General features: G+C 41.1%; 3 protein-coding genes across 5 annotated transcripts; 2 read left to right on the top strand and 1 right to left on the bottom strand.

Annotated features, from left to right (window-relative positions):
- Nucleotides 1-326: 326 nt before the first annotated feature.
- On the top strand, nt 327-4402 carry LOC124697149 (translocase of chloroplast 34, chloroplastic-like). Its single transcript, XM_047229782.1, has 7 exons — nt 327-427; nt 561-668; nt 763-887; nt 1885-2149; nt 3608-3676; nt 3764-3925; nt 4019-4402. The coding sequence occupies exons 1-7, from the start codon at nt 329-331 to the stop codon at nt 4169-4171; spliced, it is 981 nt and encodes a 326-aa protein (XP_047085738.1). The 5' UTR covers nt 327-328; the 3' UTR covers nt 4172-4402.
- Nucleotides 4403-10707: 6305 nt separating this feature from the next.
- Nucleotides 10708-13511, bottom strand: LOC124697147. The gene has a single exon (XM_047229780.1). It carries the CDS (start codon nt 13509-13511, stop codon nt 10866-10868), a length of 2646 nt encoding a protein of 881 aa, XP_047085736.1. The 3' UTR covers nt 10708-10865.
- Nucleotides 13512-16983: 3472 nt separating this feature from the next.
- Nucleotides 16984-24666, top strand: LOC124701873 (bZIP transcription factor 1-A-like). Of its 3 annotated transcripts, none has more exons than XM_047233971.1 (15): nt 16984-17119; nt 19215-19266; nt 20000-20096; nt 20167-20226; nt 20308-20412; nt 20723-20803; nt 20882-20941; nt 21140-21309; nt 21380-21431; nt 22186-22228; nt 22406-22668; nt 22749-22826; nt 23846-23971; nt 24149-24233; nt 24324-24666. In XM_047233971.1, the coding sequence occupies exons 3-14, from the start codon at nt 20040-20042 to the stop codon at nt 24194-24196; spliced, it is 1143 nt and encodes a 380-aa protein (XP_047089927.1). In that variant the 5' UTR covers nt 16984-17119; nt 19215-19266; nt 20000-20039; the 3' UTR covers nt 24197-24233; nt 24324-24666. The 3 variants fall into 3 exon arrangements, with proteins under 3 accessions (XP_047089927.1, XP_047089929.1, XP_047089928.1); XM_047233973.1 differs by having other exon boundaries at nt 19972-20096; XM_047233972.1 differs by lacking the exon at nt 16984-17119 and adding an exon at nt 18279-18300.
- The last annotated feature ends 775 nt before the right edge of the window (nt 24667-25441 follow it).

Raw genomic sequence — 25441 nt, 5'->3', positions numbered from 1 at the left:
AAAGGACAAAAGAAAAGATGAACAAAAAGAAAACAAGAGAGAGAGTCCCAATCTCTCTCCTTATCTCTTCTTCCCTTCTCATAAACCCCCTCTCCGGACTCCTCTTCCCCGTCGCCGTCCGCCTCCGCCGCTTCTAGGGTTTAGCTGCCCGCCGCGCCGGCCTCCGTATCTTCCGGTAAGCATCCCCTCCACCAACCACCTCAGTCCATCCGCGCGCTCTCCCCGCCGCCGCACCCGCCGCCACGGCGCGCCTTGACCGAATTGGGTTAACGTTTCTGATTTGCCCGGGCGCGTCCTTGTGCCAGGGGAAAGGAAGCAGCGCGCGGTGATGGCGGCGCCGATACCCCGCGAGTGGACTGGGCTGCAGCAGTTCCCGGCGGCCACCCAGACCAGCCTGCACGAGCTTCTCGGCAAGCTCAAGGAGGAGGTATTCCCCGTCTATCCGCCCCCTCTTTACCTACACCAGCTATTCAATCGACCTGATGATTGTGTCTGCGTTGTGAGTTTTGACGAAAATTGATGGAATTCTGTATGTTCTGCTTTTGTATTGTGATGTTTAGAATGTGAGCACACTGACGATTCTGGTGATGGGGAAGGGCGGTGTGGGCAAGTCGTCCACTGTCAACTCCATTGTCGGGGAGAGGGTCGCCAACGTCAGCGCCTTCCAGGTGTCACATTTGTCCCTGGCCATGTTTCTGTTTGTGCCTCTGTTCTGGGTTTTACTTGTGTGGGAGTGCATCCTTATATGTTATTTCTGTGCAGTCTGAGGGTCTGAGGCCGATGATGTGCTCCCGCACCAGGGCCGGATTCACCTTGAACATTATCGACACCCCTGGCCTAATTGAAGGTGGATACATCAATGAGCAGGCTGTTGAGATCATTAAGAGGTACGCACATGTTGGGTGGTAACTTGTTTGCAAGTGAATAGGCGATTGTAGATACTGTAATTTTAAAAAAAATTAGGCATTGCATTGGGTATCCCTCCCGCGTGACTGAGGGTTGCCTTTTTCGATGCTTAGAGGCTCATAGTACCTGGTTGCTCTGAATTGAATGTTCTATTTGTTTCATAAAATTAGCACAATCGTTTCATTGCATTTCTTGAGCATTGGTCCAGCATGAACTACTGCACTGTTGATTGCTGATCCTTGGTTGGTATGTAATATATGACTTTATGAAGACGTCCAGTCGTTATTTTTGTTAATACAGGCCCTAGATTTAGTTAGAACAGTTTATTGCCCATAGAAATCACATTGGTCAGGGGTAACATAGTGCTGATACATCCTATAAGAATGGTGAATGCTTGGGTCTACATTAACATATCAGTTTTTTCCTACACGGGTAGACACAGAGTTCTACACCCCAAATCAAACTAAACAAATCGTGGACAGATTTTGGTCTAAGTTTGTGCTAATCATGTCCCTGATGCAGGTATATTAATTTTACTCTGGCATTGAATTTCATCTTTGTTCTAAATAGTAAATCGTGGCCAGCTGGTGGTAGATACGAGTATTTATGTAAATCGTGCTCCACACATATTTTATCTTAAGCACATCATGTGATAGATATGTATGTGTGCTACCGAATGATGTAGTGAGTGCATCTGTATCATGCATTGTCGATTTTGATATTATATTTGGGTTTCCCTTCGGACTTCAATTTCTCAGATGCTGATCAGGTTAAGCCGCCAATACATGCCTGCTTGTTTGCCTTATTTCTCTTCATTTTCCTAAGAAGATAGTCCGTTGAGAATGTAGTTCAGTAGATTGGCATCTGTAGAAAAGTCCATGCTCCTTCCTTAACTGGTCACTAGTGTTGTGATACAATCTGTATATCATAATAAGTTATTCCCCTGCTTGGATTTACATGTAATCAATGGTATTGCAGGTTTCTTCTGGAGAAGACCATTGATGTCCTCCTGTATGTGGATCGCCTGGATACATATAGAATGGATACATTGGATGAACAAGTTATAAGAGCCATCACTACTTCATTTGGAAAGGCCATTTGGCGAAGAACATTGGTTGTACTGACCCATGCCCAACTCTCTCCACCTGATGGAATTGAATATAATGATTTCCTTCAAAGAAGATCAGATTCGCTGTTGCGGTACATCCGTTCTGGTGCAGGAATTGGCAAACGAGAATCTGCGGTAATGTACATATTCACTTGCTATGCAATCATTTCCGTCATTCTTTATGCAATATCAGAACACCATCATTTATTTGCAATTTGTGTGGAGCTTCCTCTGCGTAAACTACATGTGTTCTGCAATTTTTCATTTGAAATACTCTTCTGGAAATACTACTCCCTCCGTCAAATACAAGGCCACTACCAAAACTATATCATCTACAAGACCACTATCTCTTTCCTAGAATAATTGATAAGATTCCTACCTCGTAAGATGGTGCTCATTAATGTGTACATTGCATTTGGATGCAGCCATTGAGAAATTAACAATACATGCAACATGATTTATTAGCCCGGAACACAAGAGGGTTTCCAAACGATTAGTTTTGCTATTTATTACTCCCTCTAATCCATATTACTTGATGCTAAAATGGATGTATCTACAAGTAAAATGTGTCTGGATATCTATATTAGCATCAAGTAATTTGAATCGGTGGGAGTAGTTTGCTTTGTTTTCTTGGTATTGGCAAAATGAGATTGTGGTCTTGCATACAAAAACGGATGGAGTATCAATTTATTTTCTCTTGCTTTTGCTGATATTATCTGGTGCTCTCTCTGTCCTTGACACTTGGAACGAGTATTAAAGTGGATAGTAGCTATTACATGAAAGGTGTCTTTTTCCTCCTCTTTGGTTTATTTTTTTTGCTTCATAACCATCAAACTCTATTGAGTTTTGCTGTAGCTTTGAGTGCTAACATGCGTATGATATTTACATTATGAAACTGAACCTGGTCTGTAATGGGATTTCTGTGATCTATAATGTTTTGAAACTCTGACATGTAGCGCGATGCTCCACCTGAAAGAAAAGGAGAATTGACTACTGTACTCTGCCAAGTCTAGAATTGTTTCAGTGTTTAGGAGTGTTATCTCGGCCATCCTTGCATGCCATGATTCTCAACTCTTTAGTTTGCAAAATACAGCTCATGTATCTCAACTCTTCAGTTTGCAAAATGTGATACTCCCTCCGATCCATATTACTTGTCGCTGTTTTGCATGTATCTAGACACATTTTAGTGTCTCTGTTCACTTGTTTCAGCAACAAGTAATATGGGTTGGAGTGATACCTTGTTTGCATTGTGCAGTTTTTCTATCATTTACATTATGGTAATGTAGTGGCCTTATGTTTCTGGTATTTTTTCAGTAACTCTCAGTTATGCTTCCTTCCCATGTGCTTCAGTTCTTGACACATTTTAGTAATTATTTAGATTCGGTAGACAAATAGTCACCTTTTGGAATCTTTGTTTTCTGGTTTCACTTTCATATATGTTCTAATTGCGAACTATTTCACAACAACTTAACCAAATTTGTCAATATACGACGGACTCTGTTCTCATATAGTCATCTTATGAAATATTTGTCTTCTGTGTATGAAATATGAGTATTAATTCTTAATGGAAGCACGTTGGTATGATTTATATAGGATTATCCCTTGCCATTAGCTTTGGTAGAGAACAGTGGAAGGTGCAAGACCAACGAGAATGGCGCGAAGGTTTGTCTGTTTCATGCTCTATTTGACTTGCATTTGGTTGTCCCTAGCTTCTTGATTTAATTAAGGATTTCATACAACTGTGTCCAGATTCTTCCTGACGGAACTCCATGGATTCCAAACCTGATGAAAGAAATTACTATTGTCGTCTCAAATGGTAGCAAGTCCATTCATGTTGATCAGAAATTAATCGATGGTCCAAACCCCAACAATCGCTGGAAGAAGTACATACCTCTCATCCTTGCAGTGCAGGTTAGCTATTCACATGATAATAGTAATTGCAAAATCCCATCATTATTTGTACAGACAGAACTCTAACCTGATATCATTGGTGCTCTTGTCCAGTACTTTTTCGTTGTAAAAGGGATCCGAAGGGCGATTCATTCTGACATTGCAAATGGGAAGCTGGATGACTGGGAGCAGCGTTACAGAGACTTGGTTGGAAGCGGTAACCCGGTAGACCTGAAAGTTTCGTCATCCCGCAATCCCAAGGCCTGATCTGTTCAATGAGAGTGAACGCCAGTCTCTTCATCGTGGCCTGTCCAGCTCTTCACCTTGCTGTTCTTTTTTGGGCTCCTAGTTCCAGCGGTCTATTTTGGAGGATTTATAGAGTTCTCTGGGACAACTTGAATAAAGTTGCTAGTGTTTTAGGTGCTAAGTGTATGTACCCCATTTCATTATGCTCTCCCAATTTTGCAAATGTTATTGATTAAGCTTAGTTATTTGGACATCTTGTATTGGTTTTACGTTCAGAGCTGAGTGTGGTTTGACTATCTGACGTGAGAGCCTGATGCCCTTGAGCTGTGCCACAGGCGCATAGTCTACTCACGGACAGAGGGCATGGCCAGTAGCTGTTTGGCACTATAGTTTCTTGAAGGCATAAGCCCTTCAGTCATAAAATTGTGTGTTTCAGCTTAAATTTTTTTTGTTGCTAGCTTTTATGTTTTTAGGCTCTTTATTTGTGTTAATGGTCTAGGAAATAGTTATCTCCAAATCAACCAAGTTACGCACTTATTACTAGTAAAATTATACTCCCTCTATCAAAAAAAAAAGCAGTATCTTTTTTGGGGGGTGGAGGGAGTATTTGTTTTTTTAACCTTTTTGTAGGTTGCCAAAGAAATCTGTTATTTCTAAGTGAACCAAGTTGTACAACTTGTAAAATGTGAACTACTCAATCTCCATTGGATAAATATTCAACTCTCAGGATCATCGACTTAGAAATAAGAATTTCCTAGTAAACACTTACACTGTTAATTTTAAAAAGAAGGCTGCTTGAAAAGAATTAAAATAAATGGATTATCAAAAAAAGAGGGGGACATAATCAAGTGAAAAAACAAATTAGGAGGAGACCATGGCTTGTTTTGCTCCTAGATTTGAGGCCGTGGTGATTTGCAGTATTCTGTGCTAGCATATAGCACTGGCGGAAGATTCTGAACTTCCTGCGATAGCCAAAATTTTGGTAGATATTCCTTGCGTACAAGTTGGCCATTGCCTAAAAAATAAACTACAGTTGGTAATGAACCCTTTGCAAGCTACAAAGTTGGCAACTACCCAAACAATCTTTTAGCCATGACTAAAAAATTAGTAAGGTGTTCTTTGATGGCTATCCAAACACGACATGCGTGCTTCGCCACGCCAACGACACGTGGTTTTATTTTGCGAAGCAGCCTGATATTACATTTTGTTGGTCATTAGGCTTTGTTTTTTATGGCTTATCACAGACATGTGTCTATGCCGAAATAGTAAAGCTCAGTTCTTGCCCAACTGACGACAGGGTAAATAATCTTTGGGATATCAAATTTATTATCTCTCTCTCTCTTCCAGATTGAGCCCAACTTTTTTTTTTGTTTGTGTTCTCGGCAACAACAGGACTTAACTTCACCAAAATTACATAACAAACCAGAACAGACACAATTCTAATTGGAAGGGTGAGAATTAGTTGCAGGCATGTTGGCACCTTCTCACCTGGCTTCTGACACCACATCAGAGAATGCTGGATCAGCTCTCGTGCTTGATTCAAACCACCAACCTTTCTTGTTGATCAGCTTAGTAGGAAACACAGCACCACGAAGCCTGATATCCCAGTACACCATCAGTTCGATTGATGGATCACTGAGGTTATATCTATTTACTCAAACTTGAGAACCACATGTAGCAGGTGGGCTTAAGAGTGTTGTAACGAAGACAATTTTGTGTAAATGCAAAAAAAATGCAGACAAAGAGTGCAACCATAGAAAGAGCATGGCACCCCACAGCCCGTAACCAGAGCAACCACTACTTCTTTTTGCACAAATTCCAGCATTCTCGCTCCACCAAAATAACATGTTATAAACAACATTGAAATACATTTAAGAAATATTAAAGATGTGCGTGCATGGTTGTGGACATGATTCATCCAAAATAATTTCGAATCAGGAACCAAAATGGAGTCCAATGCTAATATACATGTTCTACATAAATATGTCATGCATACATCATTGAGAACAGCAGATATCAATAGATTGATTAGTAGCATTTTCCGGTGGCCAAGGGTACAAGCATAAAAAGGAAGTAAGGAGCGTCCATTAACCTAGCCGCAAGAAGAAAAAAAAGGCTATATTCAGGAAAATGCATGCAGCCATCCGACTGAACAATCAATAACAACAAATAGCTACAAAAAAAACCGTGAAGCTAACCGTGTGAGGGTACAACAGATAATAATCTGTAGCGCAGAATCTAATATCATTTAAATAGAACATACTAATTGCCAAAACCAAGGAGCTAAATCGTATGACTACTTCCTAAATTTGTTGCAACACCTTGTTACAAATGAGATAAATGGCAAGCCATCAAATCTCAGAATTTTGCGAAAAAGCACATGAAAAAAACCAACGCCAATGACCTCGGATGTGTATACTGTAGACATGAAAATGACAGCCTATAATTACTATTATTCACACTGAAGCACAAACTTGCTATTTGACCATGAAAAACACACCAATTGATCATTTGCATGTCCTGATTCCAAATAAAGTGTGCTAAAGTGAACATTAACCTAAATCAACACTAAAAGCAGGCAAAGGAGAAAGTTACCACCCATTGGAGCTAACTTAAAGTGAAAGATACTTACACTATAAATAGCTATGCAGGTAAACAGTTCAGGCCTTGCATCACGCAATGCCCTATTTGGAGTTTGACAAATAAAAATAAAGCACTATTGAAGCGAACCAAACAAAAACCAACTTACATGTATGAAAAGTTTGGGCAGCTTGTAGGCTACACGCCGTCGATCTCATTCCTTTCAGTATCGAGGTTCAAAATATTGGTAAAAAAATCATCAGTATAGAGCTCAGATGACACTAAAAATGTCTACTAGACCTGAAATAAGCACATCTATATGCCATGACTTATGTACAATTGAGGGCTAAAGTCAGTAAGTAATGGCACTAAAATATTCTACTCTGAAATAAGCTTATCAAACATGTGAAACCCATGTCCTGCCTTTTTCTAAAACTCCATCTGAACATAAACTCATTTAAGATTTCTTAAGAAGAAATTAGAGGCAAGCTATATGATGTAGAGTCGTGCAAATCTGTAAGATAAAGTTAGTTGTTACCAATCATTTTTTTTTAAGTCTGGGTACTTAGAAATATCAAAATAAGACAATTCCATCTGTATGCATTGCAGACTCTCAAAAATAGCGCAGGCACTACACAAAGAAAACAGCCAACACTGGTAAAAAAAGACAGCCAACCATGGTAATCATACATCAACAGTACTAAATCAAATCGGAGAAGAAATATTTACTTATGCTGATATTTAGTTGAAATTATGACATGCACAGATGACTAACTAAAATATCAAGATAGAACACCCAATAAATTCCAAGAAAGAAAGGTCATAATCATCGCCTTATTTAGATGTTTCTATTTTTGTATTAAGGGAGCCTTTTTCCCAAGCAAGTTGGGGTAGGCTAGATATGAAACCCAACAGAAAACAGAGACCAAATCAAGGAGAAAGAGAGAAAGAAAAAAAACCCGAGTAACTAAGGTTCCGGCACATGGATTGCTGATCTCCATGCAGTCCTATCAAACTGGGAAAATTGGACTAATTCGCCATAGGTATAAAATAAGCAACTGAGTCTGGATAACTCTACCATGATGGGGGTGAAGACACTAATTTTTGTGTACCGTTGGCAAAACATAGAAAACCAAGGGCAATATGATAAATGTTGTGTAAGCAAGACTATATGATGGACCTATAATGTTCTTAAGAGCAGTGATGGCTTCCGATACTAAATAGAGTCATTTTATAATTATCTGAGAGCATAAATAAATGCAGCACATTAATGACAATTGGATGCCATAAACTATATCAAAGGCTCAAAGCTGAACCATGTTTGAATAAATCCATATAACATAATCAAGTATACACCTACATATTGAAAAACAAAAGACAAATCAAGCCTCTTGAATACTGCCTAATTTTAATGAATCAACTGATAACTTCCTTAACATCACAATGTTTTCCAGAATAACAGCTCAAAGACAATACGAAAAAAATCAAAATTAAAATTGTTCCTAACCTCTTGGTATTTCGAAAATTGCAGCTTGGTATATTCAGCAACCATATTCAGATTGTTTTTGTTAGATATATGCCTCAATAAGCTACCTGTCAAATTTGTGTAACATTCCAGAAGGCTGTTCCTAACTTGGAAGGCAAAATATTTCTGGGTCTAGGAAATATTGATTCTTCAGAGAACAGAGGCAGTACATACAAACTTAATTATCTATCCGGAAATCCCTTCTCAATACTAACTTACCGCTGCTGGAGGAGATGTGAGATAGCGACACAGCTGCACTATTAATACAAAAGCACTTCTGTACTGAATTGTTGTAACGTTGTCCTCTCTAAACAGCTTATGGGTATATATCTGGGAGTAAAGGAGATGGCTAAGCTATACAGGAACCAAAATCCGAGCAATGAGGGTACTGCATGTCACTGCCACGGAAGCAGCTCCGCCTTCCACACATCACGGAGTGGTGTTATATTGATGGGGATGTATTTATATCTGGTGCCCCTTATATTTGTGGAGATGTATTTATGTCTGCCGGCAGCGATATCACAAAGCAACATTGCTCTGGCCATGAATGTCAAAGGCATGCAGCAGGAAGGCCATGGGGGCATATGCAACAATATAAATGAACATATGCTGCCAGTACTATAGATGATAAATTCTAAACAAATATAATAAAAGAAAAGAGGCATGCATACGGAAATTATTTCAGGGGGAGAAAACAAATCAGACCTCTGATTTAGCTGGATACCATGAGGGCAAACATACTGCAGCATATATAAGAAAAACAAAGACCTCAGCTTCCCCTGGGTCTAGTGCATGCACAGTAGACAGAAAACGATTGCTGAACTTATACTCTACTACCTCTGGGCCTTTGCATATGCTTCTCCAATTAACTACCTCTGGGAGAAAATATCTTTAGTCTTTGGACTTTGAGACTTTGTACAGATTTTTTTTTACCATATTTATAAAATTTACACTGTAGGGGCTTCCCCTACGGTAAAGGTGTCAAAAAACTCTGAATTTGATATTTTCGCACAGCTTAATTGATGACATACAGTCATAAATGAATCAGGAAATAAAGTAATTGCAACCGCCAAACATGGTGAACATAAGATCGATAATTATAAGACTATCACCTAGCAGCTGTGCACGGGTCCACAAAAATATATACAAATGAATATTTCAATCGTGAGTAAGTATCATATATAAAATCATAAAAGCAACAGTATTTTAAAATTAGTATGCTAACCATATTCATTAGGGTATGAAAATCGAGGACTGGAAACTATATTTGCCACCAATTAGAGAATGAAACAGAAAAAAGGTGTTGCTAACTTTTCTCATGCAGCACTCAAAAACCAGGGCCCTACTTGGGGCAAAAAAGATTGGTATTTCTTCACGTAAAACTGCAAACTATAGCATCCAACAATAATGAATATATATTTCTTTGTGATAATTACTGATTAAAATGCAACCATACTTCCTATAAGTTCGCGATAAATCTCTACATGTTGATAGTATGATGATATTTGCATATGATCAGAGATGTGAAGGGTCATTCTCATATATTTGTAATCTCTGTTCTATGGCAACATGGAAACAATGTACTCCCTCCGTCTCAGTTTACTAGTCTTCCCCGTATCCCTAGGTCATCAATTTGACCTATATAATTTAAATTATATAATGCAAAAATTATATCATTAGAAAATAGAACATCTATACTTTCTAATGATATAATTTTTATTGTTATCGTACCACTCATTCTTTTGTCATCCTAATACTTTTTTCTTGTTAGCGTACCATTAGAAAGTGCAAACACAATGAATATAAGTAAATGAACCCACGGAATCTAAAAAATCATAAGCATGTAGATTGTCTAGCCATTAGTTAAAAACACTTTAGAATGGTACATGGTTTTGCATTTAAATAAACCAAAGTTTTCTTTGGCATGATACTACTATTTCCTTCAACTTAAACATCCAAAAAGCTTAGAACATGATACAAAGCGTAGTTAATTACCAAGGAACAATCTGATCTTAGAGCACGTCTATAAAAAGTGCGCCATGCTTCTTAAAAGAAACATCACACCGATGAAATTCCTACTGAACAGCCTGAAGGTGACAATGTAACAGGTGTTATAAAAGACAAAATAAAAGGTTGAGTGCTAAAAATAAAGTATGTTAACTACCACCCTGGTCAATGCTAAAGTGAATATCAGTACAAGCATACCTTGAAAGAAACACAATGATGGCAACAAATTTTGTTAGGGTCATATGTCGTTGTTAACAGTGAACTTGAAGTTCGATTCTGAAAATAAAATGGGTTCTATTACTAGCCTCGTCAGTGCTAAAATTTTATCCCAACATAAGCATTATAAAAAACAACATGATACAGAGTTCAGCAATATTTTAAGCCGGGTGCGTCAAATTCAGCCACTTCTTACTTTCTAATGATGTCCACTACATCTAATGCCCGATATTGTAGCATTGTGACCATAAGAAGGAATACGCATGCAAATGTACAAACAGTACCTTATGTCTATATCGAGCCAAGTGCCCCTTTTCTCAACAATATGCATAAAATTACATGGAAATATACAATAGCTGTTAGAACTGAATAGAGCATGGCAGGACATTATGACGGCTTTTGTATTTCATATGAGCTACAAAACTCTTGGTATGGCTTGAAATTTTTTTGCCAGGTTAAAAATTGTTTCTTCAAGCATTTGTATATTTTTTCTTCAGCAGGCTGAATATTTAGGTCTCTGGAATCAAAATTCATCTTCAGTGGGCTGAAATCAAACAAATCAGATGTGGCTTGTTCAGGCCCAGAATGAGGACTCCCAACTTTTCCACAAACAAATTCCAAGAAGTTCTCATCCTTGTATGGTGCTGCAGATGTTTGAGAACATTCACGATCACCAACATTTTGCTCTTCTGTTTCCTTCTTGATAGCAGTTTCATCAAGAGTAAACCTATTCTCAGTCCGAGGCCTGTAAACAAAAAAGGAATTCTTTTCATTCAACTTCTGTTGGGAGAACCAGTCTGCCTCAGCAATGGATGTTTCAGGAACAAAGGCTTCACGAACTTCACTACATCGATCGTGTACAAAGTCGGTTTCTGCAGTTTCTCTGTCATCAGGGCTTTCTGTGCCCTTGTTCATCTCTTCCATTGCAAGCAGAACAGGTACAGGGAGCACTGGTCCAACAATAGCATTTTGAGATATCACTTTGCTAGTCAGCTTCTCACCTGTGCTTGATGGTTTTGCTAGCAGGAAAGGCCGAAGTTCATTATGCGGCAAACATCTAGGAACTTTTAAATATTCTAATAAGCCTTCTTTTGAATCGGACTTTAGCATGTCCTTGTACTTAGAGAAGGAGATCTGAAGAATATCTGAAGATAGACCGCTCAATATGCTCTGACATGCAATTTCAAAAGCGTTCAGGGGGACACTAGCATTACATAGAAAATCTGAAACTGATAGCAAACTGGATCTAGAGTTCTCCTCTGCAAATGTTGACACATCTTCACTGATAGTAATTTTCTCCCCGTCTTCGATAACATTAGTATCATGCTTCGCCAATGCACTGCATAGATTGCCCTTCAGATATTCAGATAGGAAACGCAGCTTCAAGAATCGCAGTTTGGTTGAGTCATTTTCTTCCTGAGTGTCGACAAAACTGGGTGAACAAATATCCATGGATGCATGTTCTGATTCATCACATAAGGTGTCAATGTCATCACGCAAATCTCCAGATGCACGATACTGTTGCATCTCTAACTTCCCCGATGCTGTCAGCCGGATCAAAGCAAAGCTGGAGGACGTTGGCTCCGACACCGAGATCTCATCTGGAAGCACATAGTAGCCAAGGATGGAGTTCGCACCGTGCTGGCAAGAATAGCCGCCACGCCCTGAAACATGCGTTGAGAATACCTCTTCCATGATTCCTTTGCTGCAACCACAATGCTGACCTGTCAGAGAAAGCCGTGAAGGAATGTCCCATGCATATAAATGAGAACTGTCTGGACATCCCTGCTCCTTAGGCCCGTAGCAGAACAAGCTGAACTCCCCGTTCCAGAATGAACCAACCAAAATGGCAAAACCTGAATCAGAAGCCCAGTCATGTTCCTCGGAAGGTCTCAACTCGGATAGGCGGAACATAGCGACGTGATTCGGCCTGTCAAGCCCATGCTGCCAAGACAACACGGGCGTCAACGGCTGCCTCGCGTCAAGGAGGATCAAGTGACGCTCCGTGACCACCGACATGTGGAAATCGTCAAACCCGGCCTTGCAGAACGCAAGGTAATGCTCGATCACGTCGAACGGCTCGGTTTCAAACAGCCCTGGCACCCCGACTCTCGCTAGAACCTTGTACTCGCCGCGATCAGCAAACCTCAAATCAACCGAGAGAACGGCTTTTGTGCTCGCTACGATCACCATCCAGGGTTGCGCTCCATACACGCAGCTCAGCCAGTCCCCGAAGTCGTCATTGTCATCGTCACCGTTGCTGCCAAGACCAACCCTCGCCTTGCCTCCGAGCCGTGTGTCCAGGTCGAACCAGCACAGCTCCCCGGTCTCCAGCATCACCGCGCACTGCGATGGAAAATGCTTGCTCCAGCAGGTGTGCACGACAGCGGCATCGAATCCTTGCTTGGCCAGCGGTGCGAGCGCCGGGGAGCCCGAGTTCCCTGGCTCGACTCTGAACCAGTTTACTGAGTAGAGAGTCGCGGCAAGCAGGAAGCCTTCGAGATGGGTGTCATCCTGATCTGACGACCAGGATGGTTGTGCAGGGGAGGCGGCGAGCTGTAGGATGCGGTGGCCAGGGTGCTTGAGCCCGTCGCTCTGGACGACGAGGGGCGCGGGGATGGTAAGGGAGGAGTCCAGAGTGGCGAACGCGATCTTCTCCGCGTTCTTGCCGTGGGGGAAGAAGAGGAGGAGGGGGCTCGAGGGGGAGCGGGCGCGGAGGGCCGCGAGCAGATTGGATGGCGGCGGGAAGGGCGGGGACGGCGCGGCGAGGAGGGGGGCGGAGAGGGAGCGGAGGTGGGAGTAGGGGAGGAAGGAGGTGGAGGAGAGGAAGTAGCGGAGGGCGTGGAAGAGGTCGCCGGTGGTGGAGGCGTGCAGCGGCGGAGGGAAGGGGGAGGGGAGGGAGAGGAGCGGGGCGGGCGGCGGGAGGGGCGAGAAGAGGAGCGGCCCGCGGGCGGCGTCCGGCGGGGCGAGCGACGGCGGGTTGAAGATAGAGGAGACGGGGAAGAGGAAGCGCCAGTCGTCGGAGAGGTCCATGGAGGAGGAAGGGAGGCTCGGCGGCGGCGGCGGCGGCGGCGGGAGAGGGTTCGGGAGGGGCTTTGGGCGGTCCAGAGAACAAGTGTCGTTGGTAGCGAACGGTCGCGCCGCACGCGTAACGAGCGAACGGTCTTTTCTTCCTCTTTCTAGGTTTTTTCTCCCTTCCCCTTTTCTCTTGAATAACTTTGTGCTCAATTTTCTTAAAGATTAAAAAAGACAATCAATCGTCTTACAATGTCTAGCAAACTCATGTTAGCTTCCTTTAATTCATGTTCTGTTATCCATACTAATAGTATGCAGAATTATGCAGCGGTCGTCAGTATGTGTGGCGCGATGTGGCACCAGATTGTATCCGGGAGACAATCTGTATTGATTCCACGTTTGGTTTGTTAATAAAGCACACTCGTTTCTATAAAAAAAAGTCTATCAACCACTCCATCTTCACGTTCCTCCTTTCTATTCCACTTCATAATTCTTCTTTCTTTCTAACTCTTCTGACGCCCTCTTTCACTTCTTCTCTCCCGCACGTCTCGTTGCCATCATGTTTCTCTCTAATACTTTATATGATTCAGCCCCTCTCATTCCACCATCACGTATCCCCACATCGTCAAATTCAGCCTGCTACGATTTTGTTGGATTGATGCCAATTTACAGGAGTCACGCTAGGAATGGCAACGGGTCTGTCCCCGCGCGGGGACTGCCTTTTCTTCCCCGTCCCCGTGATTGTGAAATTCCCCCGTCCCCATCCCCATTCCCCACCTTGGGGACTATTTTCCCCCGTCCCCATCACCCACCGGGTATAGCAGATCCACGGGTTCCCCACCTCCATCACAAACAGTAGACAAATCATGAAAATATCGCAGAAATTCAAGCTCAAAAATAACTTAATACGTGCAGAGTCACAACACCACACACTGACACACATAAGACATAACGAGTACTTATGTTTGACTCACATAGTTCACACAACGAGGGTTTGACCGAAGAATGGTTTATATAGACAAAATTTTGGCAACAAATCGCGTGATTACCAGAAAGGTAAGCAAGCATTAGTGACGGACGTAAATGCGTGTTTAGCTGAAATTAAGCAGGACAAGCTAAATTTGTGGGATATTACCGACACATGCGGGGCTCCGCGGGGTTCGGGTATGGGGACCGTCTGAACGCCCCCGCCCGCTCTCCCCATCGGGGAGCAAGTCTTGCCGTTAATACCCCCATGGGGATAAATTAGATACCACACCCAGCCCCTAATAGAGGAAAACCCCGTCGGGTTTCGGGTAAACGGTCCCCGTTGCCATCCCTAAGTCACGCCAAAAAAAAAAACTGGGCGGTAGTTCAGATATTGCATCCATGATATGATGGGGTGGGCAAATCCTTTGCCAAAAATATTGGCTCGTCCAAGAATTGGCGAGGCTAGCTTGGGCACAAACCAAACAACCCCTACATCTTTATGTTCCACCCTCACCTTCTTTCTTATTCCCCCTCCTATATTGCGCAATAGTTTGATGCATGCTTTTCCCATCATCAATGTAATTTGTGAAAATTCATTTTTGCATATACTAATAGTTAGTACTAGTAATTAATATGATAGTCAGTACTATAATTTTACCAAAAAAAGACAATGTGTCGTCCTATGCTTCTCCAGACATTAGTGGGAAATATGGCTTCGAAATAATATCGCCATGCTAGAGCATGAAAACAGTGCAACCGCTTTAGGTGTTAATTTTCATGCTTTGCATAAGAAATAAACGATATTGATGCAACATGCAAGCCATGACACAAAGGCAAGAGTATAAAACATAAATAGTATGTGGTACTCTTTTTTTTTCATGCAGACGAATACACATACACACATAATTATGTCTCCTTAATAACTTGCAACCACAAGTATTGGGGTAAATCATCATAAACGAATTTGAGTACAGAAGCTTGGCCTTGCTTTTCATCCGTGCCCGTGCCCGTGTATCTCCTTAACGTTTTACAATAGTCTATTAGTCACGTGTCGAACATTTAAAGCGTGCTCATTCAATCATCAAATATGACTAAATTTGTAGTAATCACACTCTTGTGCTGATGTGAGTTTTACATGATTTGAAATTGTGAACATAGTTGTCTACACGGCTCCATGCTCGTAGTGGCCCTCTTGCGTGATATAATTTGTTATGTGCCACTAAACATCTAATCAAAGTTTCTAGAACCTGGTTACATACAAACTCGGGTTTAAACACTCGGTGAAAGTCCCAGTTTTAGTTTTTGAAGTTTACAAAAGAACATGCGAGTAGACGTATTATAAAAACATTTAGTCTCTGTGCTACGTTTTTTAAATTGAAACCTGAATAGATCTTGAGTTTTTTTTGCAAACAATCATAACTTGTCATGAAAAATTACAAGAGTAAGTTTGCACCTTATACCTATGTGTTTGCTTTATGTTCCATTATTGTTTTCTACTAAACATCTCTTATACACTTTCATATATCAAAGATATGTTATCACCCTAGTGAGTAGATCTCTACACACGTATGAAATCGCTCTTTAATATTATGATATTTCATATCTTCTTTTGTGAATCTTGCAAAGGTCCTTACTAATCTAACATCAAACATTATGTGTAAAACCCTAAGAGAACAAGTAAATGCAATATGGTCTTGGAGAAATCTTCATCTCTACATCCCCAACAATCTAATGGCTCGCTGATGTTACCGTCCTTGGAGTTTTGTGCCACTATAGAAACCACCAAGATAAGAAAGTAGTATGTGCACATGCAGCCAAAAAAGTGACCGGTTTCTGCCAGAAGGTACCAGCATGTTACCCCTAGTGATATACTTTTACCATCCAATTTTTTTGAACGCTAGCAACTATGGATATAAATATTCCGAGAGCCAACAAGAGTCAAGTGGAACCATGGTGGAAGAAGAAGAACGATGACAACATCAAGTTTGCTCCTGCGACTTGGTAAAAAATGAACATCGGCTTAGAGACATATGTGATCTGAGTGCGACAACGTCCCAACTTAGACCATCGAAGGTGGCACTAGCCAGATCTTGATTGAAGAAGGCAGGGCAGACCTCGAGCGGGTTTTGTTAGAGGAGAAGATGAAGCGAGAGCGGGGACATGAGAAATAAAGAGACATGCCCGGCGTCACGTGCTAAGTTTACCATCCAAATGTCGCGCTATAATGTTGTCTAACAATAATGTAAGTAATTGTGCATAAGTACACTCAATCTACAAGTTGACCAATCATTTACCTTTTCAAAAAAGAAACTTGAAAAGGTAACCCCATAGTACTAGGTTTTTTGCTTGCTGTCCCAGGATAAGAAAAAGAAAATTGGGCAAGTAGTAAAACAGCACGCTTCGCCACTAAAAATCCTCTTTTTATCATGCGCCCTCCTCTTCGCCCTGTCTCTCTGACGTTGCGTTCGGGAGTGCGCTCGGCTCGGACCATTTTCTCTCCATACACGCGCCACGCCTCCGCCCCGAATTCCCAATTCCGCGGCCTCCTCCCACCGGAGCAAGCTCGCCGCCGCCAAGGACGCCTTCCCCGCTCCCCCACTTCCCGCCGGAGCAGCGCGGACTGGAGATCCGTCCGCCCGTGCCGACCCCATCTGCTGGTAAGCCCTAGCTCGGCCGGATTTGCTCTGGTCTTTTCTCGCCGGCGGGCAATCTAATCCGAATCCGCCCCTGAATTCGGAGCCACCTAGCGCGCTACTTAGATCTGCGTGCTGTTCGGGAGCAATTGCGTGGACTGTCGTGTCGAATTGCTGCCGAGGATCCGTGGATTTGCCTCTCCGTCTGACTTGTTTTTTTGTTGTTTGTTGTCCCGTAGGTTATATTTTGTTCTGACGCGTATTGGCTACTGGGGTAGCATCACTTTGACACGACGTCACCATTACAGTACTTCATGTGTGAATACCCGGCCAGTTTTAAGTGCCTAGTCTTAGTCACAACGAAACTTATGCCTTTAAATTCTACCAGTTAGTTTGCTTGACGATTCAGTATAGGTACTTCTCCTTTGAAACTTCAGAAACTTGGTACTCACCCTGTCCGAGCTGTCGTATGATGCAACTATTCAAAAAAATCTAAAATTTGACCAGTTACGTGCCGAGGGTTTTAGGTTGAAGTATTCGCTGTGTTGAGCTGGAACATTACCACTTACGCAAAATGCCACGAAACCATTCCGGTACATTTTAATAGCACTCAAATTTGCCTCAGTCAGCATCAAACATCGCCTGCCTCAATCCTTGCTGGAGGCATCCAAAAAAGAGCAAGATTGGTTCGTTCCATGTAACAAGTCTGAAGTTCCACCTCTAGTTGGTTGACGTCCCTATCTTTATCTTGCTGACTTGCTCTGCTACGTGTCACCATGATGCCATCGAGGGCCCCCTTGCCGTTGACTGTTGTCAGTCCTTTATGCACACCGTGCAATTTTTTGTTTGGTGTGCTATTTTTGACATTTCATCCCCCCTTGATTTACGCGAAAACATGATGAGAGGTAAACAGAAAATAAGAAACCAGCATATTGGCACATAAAGGACAGAGGTTTTAAAATGAACTCAAACGATTCAGCAGCTTTTTCACCAAAGGTAGTGATATTTATAAGCTACGGAACCAGGTTTCTTTTAGCACTAATTATCTAGACCACTCAATTATTTTTACTAACATATTAGTATTGACACTAATAGTGAAATGTGCACATCGGAAGCCGTCTTGATATGTGAAACTATATTTATTTGCAAGTTAGGTGGAGCACCTTTAAAGTAGACAAACCCCTCCTTCCAGGAATTGAACCCAGGTCATGACCTTCATGCTCCTGTGGTCTCACCAGTAAGAAACCCAGTCCAGTTGGCATACCGACAAATTCATCCGATAAGAAAGTAAACGACTGAAAGCTTTATACTCTAACACTGCGTGAATTCCTTAGGTAGATACCATGGCGACAGATTCATCCCTCATCTAAGTTTGTATGGTCACATAGGTATGCAAGTGCCTTGGTTCCTCTTTTCTAGTTGGGTCTATTTGTTTGCAGCGGCACGTTTATTGTATAGGAGTTAAGTCAGCGGTAAAAGCATCACTGCAATCTTTGTGTCGACAGCTACGGCTCATGAATAGAGTAATAATAGCTGATGAATGATGATAGACCCCATAATGCTAAATGCAGCTGGCCGGCTGTGCTGGATGATGATGGCACCATAAGTTGTTACCTTAAATAACTACTGTCTGCATCTATCAATTATACCTGTTTTCATTGCCATGAGTGTACAACTTAAGAGCAAGCAGGAGTCCAATTAAGACAATTACTGAAATGCCTAATGATTTTTGGTTTCAAAGTTCACCATCATGATGGCCTAAATGCCTATACAATCTTGTGCTCCATGTATATAATTTTATAGAAGTTAAAATACATCAAGTGTGGACTCTGACGATGAACTCTGTGAAAACTAGTCTGTGGTGACCCCTAAGGGTAGCATGCAGCATTATGCTGCTTCTATTTGATTGATTATTGTTGGTATACATTTAATCATGCACTGGATACATATGTTTCAAGTGCATTGCTAGTATGTAACATTATAGGTACTGTTTATTTTAAGGTATAATTGGTGTTTCTTTTCTTTTAGTTTTAGCAAAAGTTACTGATACATTCTATGCTATTTTTTGTAATTTTATTCCATGGTACTAATAAAGAAGAAATTTCTCTCCGGTGTTCAGGGCTGGTCAGACTCCGCCGCTCCATATACGGAGGACATATAAAAGAACAAAGGTGCCTGTGGATAGGAAGCTACTATCTTTTCTTTATATGTTCGTCGTTTTACTTACAGATTTATTTCATGTATGTCTGATTTGGTGTATTGGTGAATCAGTGTTGTCTTTCAGTTTTGCTGTTGTTTGCGTTGATTTGTCGAGTTAAGTTATTTTGAAACAAGAAATAACAATTTTTGGTCATCCAAATCTCGCAAGCTGAATATGGGGTGATGAATTATACTATATTCTAATGTTAAGCCATATTGGAGATAATCAAATGACTTTTTAATTGTAAACACATTTTGCCATTTCTTCATTATAGCCGACTCTTAAAACTATTGTTTTTCGTAGTTGATTGAAAAGCTATGGTAGCACCCTATCTCTGAAGCTAATCTGGTATGTTACATGCTTTTCTTGTAAAGTTATACAGTTCCATGGACACCAGTACTATCCAGATGTGAGCTTGGTTGGTATGTCGGATGTAGGACTTTCCTCTTTACTTTTGTAGCTTAGACCTAGATATTTCCGATGTACTCCCTCCGTATTTTGCGTATAGATACATCCAAATCAGCGACAAATAATGTGGAACGGAGGGAGTGCCTCTTATCTTAGAGATGATGTTAATGTTATCTGAGTTCTTGATATGGATGATTGTTGATTTATCATGGTCTTTATTCTGTGTTGCTTATAGCCATCAACCCAAGTTGTTTTCTCATGCTTTAAGGTGAAAATCCTGCCTTATTGTAATTTAGGGGGTGAAAGGAATAGAGGACTAGAGGAGAGGCTACAGTAATGGGAAAGGGAGATGTGGCTACTAGAGCCAAATCTCAGAAATCTTCGGCAACACAGGTCTGTATTAACAATGTGAAACTGCTAGAGTAATTATTGGCACCCACTTACCTTATTTCACTTGTTTCAGAATGAACAGAGTACACCTACTAATCCTCCTACGGCATATCCTGACTGGTCTCAGTTTCAGGTTCCTAAAATGAGACCATCCTGCATTCCTTTTCAATTGATCTATACTTTTATTATTGTAACAATTAGTATGCATCTTTAGGCATACTATAATGTCCCTGGTACGGCACCAATGACCCCACCAGCTTATTTTCACTCAACCGTGGCTCCAAATCATCAGGGGCATCCTTATATGTGGGGTCCACAGGTACATTCTCTAGAGTTGTAGTGTTCAATTGCTGTTACTTCGACATAATGTTGTAACTGCTGGCTGGCTAGTAACTATGATCACTTAAGTCTGTTCTGCAAGAACTAGTGTAAGTAGTAGCACGAGTGTTGATGAGTAATAAAGTAGCATGAACTTTTCCATGAATGTGCGAGCTATTCAGATCCTTTAAACTTTGGTCATAGGGTTTGCTAGTGTTTTTTCATATGAAGGACCTCTATAGCTAGTATGACCTCTGAAAGTCTGGGGAAATCAGTATTTTGACATTTGATTTTAATTCATCTGGTGCCAGATGATGCCTCCTTATGGGACACCACCATATGCAGCGATGTATGCCCAAGGCACACCATATCAGCAGGCACATATGCCACCGGTAGTCCACTCTCTTACATTTTACTGGGCTGTATAATTTTATCATGCTTCTGTATAGCTCTAACTGTTTCCACGTCAGGGTTCACACCCATATAGCCCATATCCTGTTCAAGCACCAAATGGGACAGTTCAAACTCCTGTAAGTGATTGGTATCTTTTAGCTGCTCTATTTCTTTGTGCTTTTCAAAAGTTTATTCTTTTGTGTCCTGCTGTGTCCTTATATTCCGGTTCTGGTGACATTTCTGTTAAACTTGTTAACTATTGCTATTATTTAATTATATCCTACTGAATATGACTTCACTTGTTCAATTTTCACCCTCTGTTTCATCATTATTAGACACCTGGTGCTGGCGGGTCAGAGACAGATAAGTCAAACAAAAATAAGCGGAAGACTCCACTGAAGAGATCCAAGGGAAGCGTAGGTAGTCTGGATGTAGCTATAGTGAAAAGTATAACGCCACCTGCAAAACCTTTAGCGTCATCCTCCAATGAAGGTTCTTCACAAAGGTAATTCATTTTATTCATTTCATGTGTTGCTGATGGATGAGTTATGAATCCTCAACAATCTGATATGCAGTGAGAGTGGAAGCGGAAGCTATTCTGAAGGAAGCAGTACGAATTCTAAAAGTGTATGTCAGTTATCATGTTTACATTTTATGTTTATCTCCCTTAAGCTCGTTAGTAGCCTGATATAGATTCCAAAAATGCGTGCTATTGTTTCACCATTCTTCCTGTTATAGGAGGTCTTCGAGTGAAATGAGTAACCACCAAACTTTCTGATTTCGACTATTGCCTGGACTCGCTGGTCCAGTACTTAGAGGTGCTATTTGGTAGGGTTGCAGACCAATTCTGTATAGCCAAGTTGGAAACCAACCGAGTCAGCTTCTGCCGGGATCCAGATCTTTTGCAAATAAAGAATGTGAATCTAGGTTTAGAAGAATGATAAAGCTTCATTTTTTGTGACAATCCTGAAAAATAGGATGGTAGACCTTTTGTTGATTCTTGATTATTTGCCTATGCCTAGCATCTGTTAACAACTGTACTGCTGATTATTAGTAGTGTTACATCACCTACTATATTCGACTCTATTAATATCAACTGTTGGTCATTCTCTTTATGTCCTCAGCAGCTTCATTTCCAGCGTAAGATACCTCATAATTTGTGAATCTAGGTTTTTGATGCATGCATCCTTGGTAGGTGTATCTTATTTGCGGGATTTATGATTCTTAGTGTTCTTCATGTTGTTTGAAACATATGATTATCCTTCTAGCTGATGGACAAACTAGAAGGATGCATGCTACCCTCTACTCGTCATGTACATTGCTGGTTATGACAGTCGTCATGCTAACCTAAGACCTATTTAAACGATTGATTTTCCTACAGGGTTCACGGACAAAGGATGGTTCTGAGCATGGCCAGGCTAATGGTAGGAATTAAAATCCCCTCTAGCGTAACACTAAAAAATTGGTAATCAGTGCCTAGTGGGAACAAAAGGATTGAAGAAGTACTATGTTTTTGTTCTAAAAAATACATATAGTAGTTGGCAAGTTTTTCTCATGTGTTAGGAAACAGCTATGATGATCTGATTGCTTCTTTTGGCCAGATGCTAGCAGTAAAGGAGTCACTGCTCAGGGCGCTGCGGCTGAGCCGACACAAGCATCCTCTGGGCCAGTTGTGGTTAACCCTATGATGCCATATTGGCCTGTCACTCCTCCCATGGCTGGCCCAGCAACTGGTGTAAACATGGGAATGGATTACTGGGGTGCTCCTACTTCTGTAGCCGTGCATGGCAAAGCTGTTGCCGCACCAACATCAGCTCCTTCGTCAAATTCGCGTGATATCGTTCTCAGTGATCCAGCCATACAGGTTTGTTACTATTCAGACTTTGGTTCTCGTAGTTATTTTATTCTAGGACCCTGCCTTTTACCTTTTTTTTGTTAATGTAGGATGAGCGTGAAGTGAAAAGACAAAAACGAAAACAATCAAACAGGGAATCAGCTCGCCGCTCAAGATTACGCAAGCAGGTCTTATTTTTGCATGATTTCCCCTGAACCATTTCATGTTATTTTTTTAGCATGTGCACCTTCTGGGAAGCAAGCTTATCTAGAAGAGACCAAGTTTGTTGGAGAACAGAACATTAGTGATGGTTCTCTAGTTGAAAGCTGCAGCAATGTAGGATGATAGGGAGGATACCGCAGGATTGACTTCAGACAGAACTTATTAAGCTAATTATCCATTGCAAAGACATAACCTCTATAAGATCTGGTGCCCAGTTGCTCTACCATACCTGGCCACTAGAAGTTCTCAACTTGGGGGATGCACCTAAATCAACCCTAAACAACAGTGAGTTAGATATGGTCGAACCTATTTGGGTGGACTGCATGGGGTTGGTTCTTAAGTACGTATGGCCATCTTTGGCAATGCATGTGTGCATGCAAACTTTTCTCCGAGTCTAGGATAGAGCTGGTGTTTTCTGTAGCAGAGAATTATCTTATATAGATGCCATAACCAATTTTTCTGCAGAATAAGATCTGTGCAAATATTTGCTTCAATAAAAGAGAAGAAAACATGAGAGAATATAGGTGACCACCTTTGAATAGCATAGCAAAACTTCAACCATTCACAAACTGATAACATAGGATTCATATAGGAACTCAAAACACAGGAAACGTCATAGGAAAATCGTATAATTGTTGACACGGAAGAGAAAAAAAATATAGGTAAGACCTTATGTTTGTTTGCCCCCAAATCCCTATGGAATAGACCGAATCCCGATGGATTATTCCTTTGTTCCAATGACACCATAGAGGAATTTTTCTATAGGAATGCAATTATTCAAAAAAATCTATGTTATTGCCTTTGACAATTTTAATCTTAGCATAGCTCTCGGTCTTTTTTCTCTGAGACCTTTTCCTTCTCTCCTCCATTTTCTGCCCTATCCTGTAAATATGTTTCAGTTCGACGAACATTTTACCGTCTGGGCCTTCCCTACAGTTTTCCATTTAAAAATATTTGTTGCCTGATAGCTGGTGTTATACTACAGGCTGAGTGGGAGGAAGTAGCCAATCGGGCTGATTTGCTAAAGCAAGAGAACAGTGCACTTAAAGAAGAACTGAAACAACTTCAGGGGAAGTGTGATAGCTTGACCTCAGAAAATACAACTTTACATGTAAGCTCTGCCTTTTGTTTTTACATAGTAGTTTATCAGAGCTGTTTACTATTACGTAAACATTACTAACAGAGGTCTACTATTGAATCACCCTAGCCTCACATTGCCTCATTCGTTCTGGAACTTCGGAGTTAATGTTGCACCCTTAAATGTGTGAGATGTTCGTAATGATTGCAGGAAAAGCTTAAAGAGCTTGATGGTGAGAAATCAAATGGAAATCTGTAAACCGTGATGGCCGTGGCTTCACTTTCTGACTGCTGATGTAAGGCATAATTACTTGGCAGCTGCTACAACCATTGCAGATTAATATGAAGCCTAATATTTTCGTCGTAATTTTCTTGCTTTTTTCCAGATATATTGGAGGCGTCATGATAGGTCCGATAATTAGGAGGTACACTCATGTATGCTATTAGATTTTTGGCTGAGATGGTAGGATTGTATCATAGGATTCAAGATGATGGCTACAGATTCTTCTTCCAGTTGCCACAGCTGCTGTGTTTTTTTTTTCCTTCTTCTTTATGTAAGATGCTACTTTAGCAGTATGCAAAGATCCCCAGGTGATGTTTGAAACTTTGGGGGATTAGCTTATAAGGTGCTTGTTGTAGAGCTGCTCGTTGAGCTGAACAGATGCGTGCTATAGTTACAATTTATGATCTGTCGATTCAGATGTACTAATCTGTATGATGTACTGATTATTAGTGTTAACATGCATTGATTCCATTGTCAATGCTGGCTCAAAAATATGAAATTTTGAACTAAAACCACGACAGGTATCTTGGACTGGAAGGAGTAGTATTGTTCTGACCTGGAATATCATGTTCTGCTATCGATACTTTCTTGCACAAGTGTTGTTAGTTTCAGATTCAAAATTCCCACAATATACTCTCAATTTTTTTCCCCACAATACAAAGTAGGACCTTTGGGATTGAAAGTGAGAATTTGGCTCAATGTTTTTGTAATGTCCGTATAGCCCTAGTCCAATCACTTTATCTTATCCTTTTTTCCTTTCTCTTTTTGGTCTCCCGGCTCTCATCTATTCTCTTTTTGCCCATTCAGAGTCTAGAAACAAAAGGCCGTCCATCTTGCTGTTGTGCTCATGTTCAAACTTGATTGAAAAGGTGCAGTTGCCTTTTGATCTCTTTCGTCACCAATCTGCTACTTTTGTCAATCACGTGGAATGTGGCATCCTTTTCCCTATTCATCCTGCTGCTGGGTGTGAGCTGGTAGAGCATTTCGATGTCGTGTGTCATGACCAAACAGAATGAGTGATCGTGGCAAACACCAAAATATGGGGCACAGTTTATTTAGCAGCGGGGTTGCTCAAAAGAACCGGTGGTCCTGTTTTTTGTTCAACTCATTACTTGTGTGACCGGCGTATGCTTGTCTTTAATCACAAGATGATTTCCAAAAAGAAGAGATAAAGTAGCTGGGCACATATTTTTGCAATTGACTTGAGCGTGATGAACTTGT

Source organism: Lolium rigidum, chromosome 3 (genome assembly GCF_022539505.1).
Source record: "Lolium rigidum isolate FL_2022 chromosome 3, APGP_CSIRO_Lrig_0.1, whole genome shotgun sequence".
Taxonomy (NCBI): domain Eukaryota; kingdom Viridiplantae; phylum Streptophyta; class Magnoliopsida; order Poales; family Poaceae; genus Lolium; species Lolium rigidum.
Note: the sequence above shows the minus strand (reverse complement) of the source record. Positions and strands in the feature narration are given on the sequence as shown.

Coding starts and splice junctions, on each gene's coding strand:
- LOC124697149 (XM_047229782.1), top strand. CDS start 329: ATGGCGGCGCCGATACCCCGCGAGTGGACTGGGCTGCAGCAGTTCCCG. Junction 428..560: donor TCGGCAAGCTCAAGGAGGAG/GTATTCCCCGTC, acceptor TGTGATGTTTAG/AATGTGAGCACACTGACGAT. Junction 888..1,884: donor GCTGTTGAGATCATTAAGAG/GTACGCACATGT, acceptor ATGGTATTGCAG/GTTTCTTCTGGAGAAGACCA.
- LOC124697147 (XM_047229780.1), bottom strand. CDS start 13,511: ATGGACCTCTCCGACGACTGGCGCTTCCTCTTCCCCGTCTCCTCTATC.
- LOC124701873 (XM_047233971.1), top strand. CDS start 20,040: ATGGGAAAGGGAGATGTGGCTACTAGAGCCAAATCTCAGAAATCTTCG. Junction 21,432..22,185: donor GCAGTACGAATTCTAAAAGT/GTATGTCAGTTA, acceptor ATTTTCCTACAG/GGTTCACGGACAAAGGATGG. Junction 22,827..23,845: donor GCTCAAGATTACGCAAGCAG/GTCTTATTTTTG, acceptor GTTATACTACAG/GCTGAGTGGGAGGAAGTAGC.